At 38.3% G+C, this 11,753-nt stretch overlaps 2 protein-coding genes across 3 annotated transcripts; both read right to left on the reverse strand.

The window, feature by feature from the left end:
* Positions 1-1,822: 1,822 nt before the first annotated feature.
* LOC147542192 (polyphenol oxidase, chloroplastic-like) lies at positions 1,823-4,195 on the reverse strand. Its single transcript, XM_086637482.1, has 2 exons — positions 2,928-4,195; positions 1,823-2,683 (listed from the first exon to the last, which is right to left on the reverse strand). Exons 1-2 carry the CDS (start codon positions 4,170-4,172, stop codon positions 1,985-1,987), a joined length of 1,944 nt encoding a protein of 647 aa, XP_086493608.1. The 5' UTR covers positions 4,173-4,195; the 3' UTR covers positions 1,823-1,984.
* A 2,257-nt stretch (positions 4,196-6,452) lies between these two features.
* On the reverse strand, positions 6,453-11,509 carry LOC147542193 (uncharacterized). Of its 2 annotated transcripts, none has more exons than XM_086635147.1 (9): positions 11,158-11,509; positions 10,323-10,490; positions 10,134-10,229; positions 9,801-9,927; positions 7,982-9,695; positions 7,682-7,847; positions 7,307-7,471; positions 7,056-7,208; positions 6,453-6,866 (listed from the first exon to the last, which is right to left on the reverse strand). In XM_086635147.1, exons 2-9 carry the CDS (start codon positions 10,443-10,445, stop codon positions 6,657-6,659), a joined length of 2,754 nt encoding a protein of 917 aa, XP_086491273.1. In that variant the 5' UTR covers positions 10,446-10,490; positions 11,158-11,509; the 3' UTR covers positions 6,453-6,656. The 2 variants fall into 2 exon arrangements, with proteins under 2 accessions (XP_086491273.1, XP_086491275.1); XM_086635149.1 differs by having other exon boundaries at positions 10,323-10,502; positions 11,158-11,406.
* Positions 11,510-11,753: the final 244 nt, after the last annotated feature.

The following is an 11,753-nucleotide window of genomic DNA, read 5'->3' on the forward strand; positions in this document are numbered from 1 at the left end:
GAAGATCATCTTGAATATCTTTCCTTAGATTGATTATGATCTATTTACTAGCAACTACTCCCATATAATTATCATCCAAACTACGATTTGTTGAATCAAATATAATGAGAATACTAAAAAAAAAAAAAAAAAAAAATTAGGATATTGACCTAATTTATTTGAAACTGATAAAGAAAAAGAAAAAAAAAGTTAATGATTCCGGCGGACGATAGTCATTGAAACGGCTAGCGCCGCCGGTTAAGCGGAAGCAAAATATGATCGAAACTATACTCGTTTGAGTTTCTTAGGCTCAGATACCATGAAAGATTTAGGTTTTGGGTTTTTGAAAACCATATACCCCATGTTTATTTATAATAGAAGAGAATTACAATTGTTGGAAATAAATAACGTAAACATAGAAATGATCTCAATTTTAGTGTATTCATATCTTGGTGATATATATGAGAATATTCCCCTTATTTATATCTTGGGTAGGAATACTTGCCTTGAGTACCACTTTTACTCTTATTAACCCCGTCATCTTATGGGAAGCAATAGTTTCTAATTTCATGTATGGTGCTTCTTCTTATGCATATACCGGTTCATGTATGGTGCTTCGCCAATCTGATGATGTCTAAATTTGGGCTCTTAGGAATTATTCAGTATAAAAAGACTGATGCTTCCAGTCTCGAACTGCTCCTCACTAACTGGAGGGGTGAAACTTGTATAAAATTTGGGAACTTCTCTGAAGATCAAGTCAATAAGGTGTTCTTGTGGTTAAATTAATTGAGCATGAAGTTCTGAATTTAGGAATCGGACCTTCGATTGATTGTATTGACTTAAGATTCTTATGTGTTGCAGTCGTGCTTAGTTTAAGGTGATTCTCTTGCTTTATATAGGCTTGTTTAGTCGACCGTGATGAGGCGGTGAGAATCCAACATGTTGAAGTAAAACTACTATTTCGTAGTCGTAAGATAATGAGATTTCTATTTCGAGTTTATCCCGTATATTTGATTGACATAAGTCCCTTATTCAAGAAGATTATGTATTTCGGGTAGATCATGTTGGCGACCTTGTATATATGATGTGGAAAGTTTCCTTCCGGTGGGACTCTTGTATTTGATGTTATATAAACTCTTAAAACCTTCGCTGCCTAAGACTTGGATCAGATTCGGGCATAAGTCGGAAAAGTATTAGACAGGCTTCTATCCCCCATATTTAGGATCAAGATACCAGCCCCACTTACGCATACCTCCTTTTTCTTTACCAAAATCCTGCGCATACCTGATTGTATCTAGAGCTGGAGTGGGGCTTATACACCTAGAACAATCATAGGGACCCGCCAATTCTTGGATTGAGTGGCAGAGCTCTTTCAGGTTCACCTCCCATATTTTAGGATCAAGATACCAGCCCACTTACGCATACCTCCTTTCTCTTTACCAAAATCCAGCGCAAACCCGATTGTATCTAGAGCTGGAGCGGGGCTTATACGCCTAGAACAATCATACTGACCCGCCAATTCTTGGATTGAGTGGCAGAGCTCTTTCAGGTTCACCTCCCCGGTAACTTGACAAGAGTGGACCCGTTAGATTTTAGGTCTTTGCTTGACTTATTGACTGATGACCATTGTTTGGTTATCAGATACAATAAGGGAGATGCTAGAGTGACTTAGAGGATGACTTAGAGGATGACATAATGACGTGGAATTCACTAAAAGACATGATTTTTTCAAAGTTTGACTACGGTGGGGACCGTTTTTGTTTCCAAATGAGGAAATATGTCATCCTCTTAGTACCAAATTCTAAGTCACTAGGGGCACAATCACAAATTACAGAAGGAAATCAAGAAGAGATTTGATGAAGAAGCAACAACTGCTTTATCATGTGGGTACATAGACAAGCAAAGTCCTAACAAGATACATATATATATTAGATATGGATTCGATTTTTGGTTCTTGATTGATTTTCAAAGAAATGTAATCCATTAACGAGAGAAGAAGCTTTCATTATTGGTTATTCTCGACAAGTTGGATCTCAATCCCGTCAACTGTAACCTCTCCACCACGAGGTACCAAAGTGACAGCCACATTATTTGATCCTTCAATGTCCATTTCTTCAAGCAATGAAGTAATACCAAGTTGCAAGTTAGATTTACGTTCATGATGATCATGGGAAGAGCTAACACCTCCATGAGGAATGTTGAGAAAACTACCAGCTAACTGTCCATGGCCATTGGTTGCTTTTCCATTTTCGGCCTTGGTGAGATAAACGTCAAGTCGACCAGGGTTCCCATCCTTCCATTGAAGGCCCTTGATGATGAGGACCTCTGTTTCCTTTTTCTTATCACTATGCTTTCGCGATACCTTTGGCCTCTTTACGAGTGCTCGCATGATGGCAGCGATTAGTTGGGGCAATAATGGGAACGGTAAAATTTCGACAAGTTCAAGAGCATCTTCCATCATATTCATCGCCCCATCTTGCACCGCGTTCTTCACATTACTTGCTGTATCCCCCATATCATCCACCAAACCTCCAAACATGCTGCCAAAGGTCTTCTTCTTCTCCTTCTCCTTCTTCTTTTCCTTCTCTTTCTCAACATTTGTTGCGTTAGCTTTGTCCGTATCAGAGATATCGATGTTTCTCCATGGGAGCTCCTCTGGTTGGTATGCATAACGGAGTTTTTCAGGTGTTAAAACATCACTTACCTGCACATATGTCATATTAAATTAACAAAAATGATAGAATTGGCTAAAACTCAAAGTCTAGCTTAGACCTAAACAAAATCAACGATTCTTATCAGGGGCGCAACGGGGATTTCAAGTCAGACATGACTAGCCTAAAGTTACTAGCTAGAAAAGAAAACGTTACAACCAACGTTTAGTCAACAATGGAAGGTTAGTGAATTAAAAAAAAAAAACAAAATTAGGACAAAAGAATACATGTACATACCTTAATCTTGACAAGTTTTCTGTTCTCATCGTAGAAGAGGAAGCTAGAATCAAGCCAGTCAGTATCTATGAAATCAGGTTTACCACCACGACACTTGTTATAAATGTCCCACAGGCGATCGATATTGCCATGGTGAGCCCAGAACAATGTGTCCTTTGCGGCAGTTGCAAAGTTACCCATATCGTGGAAGGGTTTTGTAGTTGTTCCTACCCATCCGTGCATTACGTCATGCAATCTCTCACAACTTCCAGAACTTTCGTAATAGTCCCCCGCAGCTTGACCAGCTCTGAGTGGTGTCCCCATGAAAAGATGACTTGCACCTTTCGTTTCCTTGAACGCGCTGTTAATGTTACGCATATTGTTCATTATAACATCATGGGTCTCGTCGAGAGGTCGGTCTTTTGGGGCTTCCGCGGAGTAAGCGAAATCCCACACCTTGTCGTAATGAGAAACATTTCGTAAACCATTGTAGAGAGGGGATGCTTCATTTTTTATATACATCTCAGGCATTTTCATGCCTTGAGGAGTATCCCAGTTCCAGTAAGGAATAGTGAAAGTTGGTTCATCGATGAGTTTCCCAAGGATTCTCTCCCAGAAATAGAGATACATTCGGTGCCATGGAAGGAAAAACCAACTCCCATGAACTGTCAAGTTTATTTCAGTTCCCGCCTGAAAATAAGCATAACTACAATAAGTGCAGTGAATTAAAGCTTGTTGATAGAAGTTCCATGGGTCATTTTCGGGAAGATCTTTCATAGCTTTAATAGCCGCTTCGAACCTTGAGACCTCATATGGTGTGAATTTGTGAGCTGGTTTTCTCACTCGTAATGGCTCGTCACTAGAGGGGAGCTTGAAATCGACCTTTTCAGCACTAAGGAATTCATCCGGAGGACAACACTTGAGCGGCTCAGAAGTAAATGCATCGACTGCATCCTTACACTTTGTTAAGTCTGGTGGTGTAAATGGAGCACCCATGGCAGACATACCTTGGTCAGTACCGGTAGTTGCCGATGTTGCACCGTAAATACCTCCCATCCCAAGAAGCATATTTCTCCTGTCAATGCTACCATTTGATCTGCTTTCTTTTTGTTGGCAAGATATGTATTTTTCTACTCTCTTGCCAACATAAACTAGTGGCTGGTTGTGGAGGAAGCTAGGTGACTTTTTTTTGCCAAATGAGGTGGTGGTGGTGGCTGAAGAGGGGATGGAAGTGCTGTTGGCTGCTAAGAGAGAACTGTAAGACATGTTTGTATGAAGTTTGGTGTATTGGTAGTGGGGAAGAAACTCTCGAACAACTACGCTTTTTATAATCTTTCTACTTCTTCTTCTTCTTCTTCTTCTTCTTCTTCCTAGCTAGCTAATCCATTGACTTCTTCGATGGGATCATGGAAACTGATAAATTAACTCACGACGTTCCTTAAAAGTAGGGATATCAAGATTGCCAAATCCACGTTCCTATTTGATAATTGATTAATTAAATTCACTCAAAATTTTCAAATATCATCTTAAATATAATATATTGCGGTTGATTATATGGTAATGTCTTAATGATGGTACCTTGTTCATCACATGCGCCATTACAGATCTGTATATTGACTAACCTTTTATAATTTGATACTGCAATTTCCTGCAAACAAAAAATAATGTAAGACTTTGAAACACAAATATCGATGATTGCAAATAAATTTTTTAATTTCGCACAAGAAATAAAAAACAAGTTACCTTGGTATCCTTAAGAAATACTATACTTAGTACAATTCATTTATGAGATGAGATACCCCTGAAAAAAAAAAGATAGAGATAGTCGAGAAAACGTGGGAGAAAAACGTATTAACAAAATCACAGCAACTTCTTTATCGTAGAAGGCTCCTTTATATTTTTTAAAGGTCGCGGCTTTGGGGAATAAAGAATAATTTTCGAGGAATAAAGTTACTCAATAAACATTGGTTCAGGGGCACATTTTATTTTAGTCTAAAACTTGACTTGATCAAACATTAATTGAACCATAATCTTCATCTTCTCTCTCCAATAGTCACTGTATTTACAGTACACCGTGGGAGGCGGGCCAAGCACTCAGGCCAAAGGGTGGCCGAATGCACAGCCCGAGCCATAAAGCATCAATGTCAATTTTAACATAAGGGTGAGTTGGAGTAACTTGTAAAAGTAAGAATTTGATTAATAAATTGAGATGGAAGTGATATCCTAAGTTGAAAGCACCTACCCCATCTAGCTCTCCATATAAACCATAGAATGGTGCCATGGTGGAGAAGTGAATATTATAGTACATTAAACATCATATGTGTCTTTCCAGGTAAGATCCAGTCCTTAGGAGATGTAATACTATCATTGATAAAATATTAAAGTACGAAGAAGTAAACCATGATCAATTGTTTCTAAGGAAGAAAATAAGAACTTAATATATAAATTTAAGACCTTCTGATGTATAAATGAGAAGTAAGAAGGAATTAAAACCAATTTATGGGCGGGATAAAAAAAAATCGGCCAAAAATTCGGAAAAAGAAAACGCGACAGGGAAAAATTTGAGAGGGATAGAGAGGAAGAAGTTGTTTTGTGAAGGTATTAGAGAGAGAGAGAACGAAAAGAGAGAGATTTCTCGATCTTTTTTAGGGTTTATGGTCTGATGGACGTCCATGGATTGGACAGGAAATTTAATGATCCCTTGCCGTCTCACTGACAGCATCTCAGAAAACGTGAGAATGACCCGTCCAAGGGCAAGAGGGAAAGAAAAAAAGCAAAAATCAGAAAAAGTTGTCCTTGCTTTGACATTTGGACCTGAAACGAATTTTTCACTTCCCCGGACTAGGCTCTCATTTAGCATCCATTATTTGGACCTCCAACTCATAATTTGTATTTCTTATATCTATACTCTTCTAAAATTTTCATAAATAAATATACAAGAAAAAGTTTGGTTTTTGTCACCCAAAACCTCATTCATCTTAATTGGATTAAGTTGAAATCGTTATATTCAATATAAAACAATATCTATCACCACTATCAAACCTAAATATTATATGCAACATGATATATATAAATACTACCATATGATCCATGTTAATCATTATATAAGTTTTGGTCGTCCTACGGACATTTACGATTCGGAACCATAATAGCTGTTCTTTAGAAAAATTATTTTGATTTCTATAATCTTTTCATATCTAAACCCTAGATGCTAGTGAAAACGTGAGAGCAGTAATCAAGGTGTAGGGGGGAGCCAGAAAGTCCCAAACTGGCCATGTTCAAGCGAGTTCAACGTGCCAAACTCTTAAGCCGGAAGACAGGGAGTGTCTATCCACTCTCTTACGGTTTTACCTTGTTGTGTTGAGTTCATGGAGTAGGGCGGTCCTTGAGTTTTTGGTGGCCCGAAGCGAGTCAAAATAAAATGGCCGTACTACATAGGCATATTATAGTTAGGTAGCATGCTTTTTAGGTATTATAGTGGTACAACATACAATTAGAAGGAAAATGCTAGAAATGAAGATGGATTCACCTAAGGTGATGGACCAATTGAATTTAGTAGCTTCTAATTTAACCTCTCATATGAAACTCCAATAATTCGATATTGAAGTCTATACAAACAACATACGTAAAAGATAATTTAAGTTTGTCTATTTACATTTTAAATATTGACGACTCTGTTTTTATATTTTTGGAATTTTCTTTCCCTACGTATCCATTACCTCGTATACTGATGGGTAAAATAAATGAAGCTTATCTAGTGGTGCTGAAATTATTCTTTATTTCTCGACCCAGTTCTTCGGTCAACCTCTCCGCGCGATCATCTTGTCCACCTGCAAAAGTATACACCCGGACAGCAAACTTAAAAACCGTCCAAAGCATCATCTTCTTACATTCCTCGAATCGAGCTTCAGCTTTAGGTCCAACCTTCCCACTCTCCTCTTCCTTCACTTTTTTTGCTTCCTGAAAAAATACACAAAATAAACAATATGTCGAAGAATGGATAGTCGATACTAGTATTGTCACCCAATCTGATATTCGTATCGATACACAAATAGTTGTTGCAATGTTGTATAATGACTGTTAGCTCAGTGGGTATAATGTTAGATTTTGTATGTAAAAGACATAAAAGCTAAGGTGCTATTTTGATACCTTAAGTGCCAGTTCTATACAATCAGAAGAAACATCCACCATTGCTTCCTTGATTCTTATTAGTATATCGAAGTCAAATTCAATTTTGTGACTCTGAAATCTCTTAGCTTCCTCATCCTTTGTTCTTTCTAGTGCCTCAATTTCTTTCTTTATCTGTATGAATTTATTTTTATTAGGTTGATGCGAAAACTATAGTATAAACCAATATTTTATATGATGTTTCATATAGATATAAAAATATAATCACTTACCTTGTTGAAATAGGATTCGATTTTCGCAAGTGACTTGTCTAGAGGAGCCTCTATCAACCAGTTCTTGAGCTCTTTAACTACTGCATTCAACTTTAAGTAATGTGATGTTGCTGTCCTTAATGTTTCCAGCTTCTTTGTCGGAAAATCATCAAACCTTGCTAAAACCTATTCGTCAAAATGTCAACTAAGTATCGTAAGTAACTGGATCCCAGTTGCTCAATCATTTGATAATAGACCCCACAATATAAGCGTTGTGATCCTTGGGTCGATTTGATCCATCTTCCGAAAATTACACTAGGTTGTAATATTTTGAAAAAGTAGGTTTGAATATAATAAAAGATATGGATTCAAAATGGACTCGTTTACGCAAATTACCTGACTTTCATCTGTGAGGGATCGAAGGTGTAGCTCTACATATTCATGAAATTTAAGCATTTCAGTCATGTCTTTTGTCTGGAATGAACTGATTGCAGTTTTCATTTCGTTGATTGATTTAGAATGCTTTAGAACATCTTCTTGTATTTGCTTGTAATGGGATGATCTGCCAGGCCAAGAGATAATAGTTGCAGATGAGAATATGAAACTTAATGAGAAAAAAGAAACTAAGATATATAGATGTTTACTTCAAATCTATGAAGTTTCTTATTATATTTGAAGTGTTCATAGTATGATTACCCTCTCTTCATCTCTTCTAGTGCATCAGCCATGCTCTGTTTGCTGCCTCCAGAGGCACCAATACGATTTCCGCCACGATTAGATGGTTTACTCTCTAAACTAGTTCCCTCTACCAAGCTCTTGAGAGCCCGGTTGAGGTTAGCCATGTTTGGTGACCTCTTCAGTTTAGTGTTTGGTTTCTTGGGGCGAAGGGAGTTTGGGCCACCTAAAAAAGGGGGTGGTGGTGGACCAACTCCTCTGGCTCCTGGCATAAGTGGTGGTGGTGGACCAACTCCTTTGGCCCCTGGCACAGGTGGCGGTTGACCAACTCCTTTAGCCCCTGACACAAGTGGAGGTGGACCAACTCCTTTGGCCCCTGCCACAAGTAGTGGTGTTTTTAGCGGGGTAGACTTTACCGCGTGGACTACAGATGGCACCGGTGCTGATACAGAAGCATTTGGCACCAACGTAGGTGGTGGTGATGGAGATGGTGCAGAAGCATCTATCGCCAACAAAGCAGGCAGTGACGGAAATGACGCAAAAGCATCTGGCATCACCGACGATGGTAGAGATGGTGCAGAAACATCTGGTGCCGAGAAAGCCGGTGGCGATGGAGATGGTACAGAAGCATTTGGTTCCAATAAAGGCGGTGGTGATGAAGATGGTATAGTATCATCTGGCTCCAAGAAAGCTGGTGGTGATGGAGATGGTCTAGAAGCATTTGGCGCCAATAGAGACATCGGTGATGGAGATAGTGTGGAATCATCCAGCACCAACAAAGACGTTGGTAATGGAATTGGTGCAGAAGCATCTGGCACAACCAAAATTGCTGATGATGGAGATGGTGCAGAAGCCTTTGGAATCAATATAGGCAGTGGTGATGGAAATGGTGCAGAAGCATCTGGCATCAACAAAGTAGGTTGTGGATGTGGTGCAAAAGCATGTGACACCAACATAGGGGATGGCGATGTAGATGTTTCAGAAGCATTTGGTGCCAACATCTGCGGCATCTGTAATGGAGATGGTGTAGAAGCATTTGGCTCCACCATACAGGGTGGTAGTGGAGATGGGGCATACTCATTAGGCGCCAACATCAGCGACGGTGGTGGTGGTGGAGCTTGTTCAAAAGCATTTGGGGCCAATATTGGCAGTGGATATGATGGAGAATCATGTGCCAGCAACATATATGGTGGTTGTCCAAAAGAGTTTCGCAGCAACACTGATGGCGCTGGAGCACGTGCTGCAGATACATTCATTCCTAACACGGTTGGTGTTCGACTTGCTGCTAATGCTTTCACTACAAAGCCTTCAGACTTCTTAATTACTGTAGTCTGTGGTTTCACGTCAGGTGCAACCTTGACCGTATTCTTGTCAATCGTGGAACTTAGGGGTGATAAAGTAGAACCAATTTGGATTGAAAGATGCTTAATATTAATAGGCATCAACTTCCCGACAGCCTTAAGCCTGAGAGGCGAGAGACGAGGTGGGGAGTAAGAACATTCTAAAGACCTTTCATTTTTCTGAGAGTCCTTAATCATATTCGAAAGGACTGAAGTTGGGGTAACCATAAATGGAGAGGATGAAGTTCCTTTGTTTGAGTCGGATTTACACAAAATCTCGTCAGACATGGACGATTCTGGGATCCCCTTGTTCTCATGACCATCCTCGTCCATGACATCAAATAATTCTTTTGCTACCCGAATCATGTAATCAATCTCCGCCACAACTCTTTCAACTACAAGAAAGAAGAAAAGGTATCGATGTAAATAACTTTTGTAAAAAAATCTCTCTTAAACCCAAAATCTCTAAAGATTATCTTCATAAGAGGAAACACACTTACCAAATTGCTCCAAACTCAAGTCCTCAATGTTCTCGTCCTTCTCATTTCTAAATTTGCTTAACCATTTATGACTCTCTGCCCATGAATTTCCAATAGCTTTTAAAGCATTGTAGAACAGAGAAAACACCTAAACAAGCAATGTTATCAAGTTATGAACTTGTATGGTTGCATAAATAAGTTCAAAGCATTTCTTGTATAGGCTATTCTAATGGACTAGATAGGCGTGGGTTAATATTAGAACCCCGAAAAAAAATCATACTTATAGAAAACCACTATTAAACTAGCCCAAGCAGTTCCACACTTCCACCCCTTTTAAAGAGAAAGTTGAGGTACCTCGTATACAGATGTTTCATCGATTTGCGATATGTGAATGGAAGTTACAATTTTGGGGTAGACCGTATGAAGATCTTCGACAGTTCCCATCAACAACTGCAGGTAGATATGTGATAAGGATTTCAATAATGAAAAATGAAAATTTATGCGTGATAACGCTCATTGTGAGCTTCAAATTAAGTAGAATACCTCTTTGTTTTCAGCATTTGCATCGCAAAGAGGAAGGTCGATAATATCTCTGAAGCGCAGGATCTTCTTCCGTAGATCAGCCATTGACAAGAAGTTGCCTGCCCATCCACATGATTTGTCCATAGTGAACCAGTGCACCTCCTTTCCGTCCTCGGGTACATGTTCAAACTTATTATTTGCCTGAATTGTATTAGTTCTTTATCATTCTTACAACAAGTAAAGGAAAAGTAACTGCAAAATTAGAGTCACTAAATACCAAATCAAAGTTGTCTATCTAGTAAGTAATGGAAAAGTAACTGCAAGTCAAGAAGATTTTGCATACAAATGTTAGGCCAGTTGGTTGTGCATCTACTCTGAAAATCCGTAGGTCAAAGGTTTGATTCAAGGTGGATGTGGAATTCATAATTTATTGACTTATATTAAAGGGTATAAACAAAGTGAAGGTAGGAATAGGTTTTCAGGCGCTTGGGATGGCCTTAAGGGTTTTCTGTAAGCCCAAAGGACCCAAGATGTCTTTCATGATGGTAGTTACTGGACTTATTCAATTTAATTATTTATTCACGATGTATCCATATCATACTGAATGTAATGACTTAGAGTCCATATTACAAAAAAAAAATATTTGGATGTAAAGAATTTCTTCTTCTACAATAATATACTTGTAAGTACATATATTATATGGCATCAAAAAGATAATAAAATTCAAAAGTTTAATTTTGGTAGGTGATCAACTCAATATATGCATATTTATGGAAAAATCAAACTGCAAAAGACATGTTTCATTTCATAAGCAGGAAGAAGAATTAGAAGAAGACAAAGAAGTGTTTGTACATACTTGGAATTGACCTAACTTATGGCTCCAAGAGGGAGCCTTGCAGTTGACTCTAAATATTGTCGTTGTTGACTCCTCTGTTCTTACTTTGTATAAGGAAATTGAAGAAATTAAATCTGTTTTAGATAGAATCAAAATTGTTGCAGAGATACCCAAGTTTTGCTGATTTATGTTGAAAGAGATTAAAGTGTTGAGAGAGATATAGAGACAGAGAATTCTTCTATAAGTAGCTTATATATATTAATGAGAAGCAGCTGTTTATATTAATAAGAAAATATAAAGTAAAGTTGATTTAGTGTTTAGCCCCTAAGGTGTGACAAAATCAAAGGGTTGGCCCCTTATATTTGACCGGCTTCTGTTTTGGTCTATTTTCAAACTGAAAGTTAACAAAACTATTAACCTTGAAATTTCATTTTCCACTAGTTTATTTTCTTGTTCTCTTGTCATTTGTCTTTCCTTTCAACATAAAATTTCCTCTCCCTCTACTTTCCTTTCTTTACGGACACATGAGTAGACAACTTTTCATTTTTTTCCCTTTGTCACCCTAGCTCATTTCTTTTCCTTTTTTTTATGGCGCCTTTAGGGCATCCAAAAAGTCT

This window comes from Eschscholzia californica, unplaced genomic scaffold (genome assembly GCF_041429995.1).
Source record: "Eschscholzia californica isolate CP2 unplaced genomic scaffold, dmEscCali1.0.p SCAF_4, whole genome shotgun sequence".
In the NCBI taxonomy this organism is placed as follows: domain Eukaryota; kingdom Viridiplantae; phylum Streptophyta; class Magnoliopsida; order Ranunculales; family Papaveraceae; genus Eschscholzia; species Eschscholzia californica.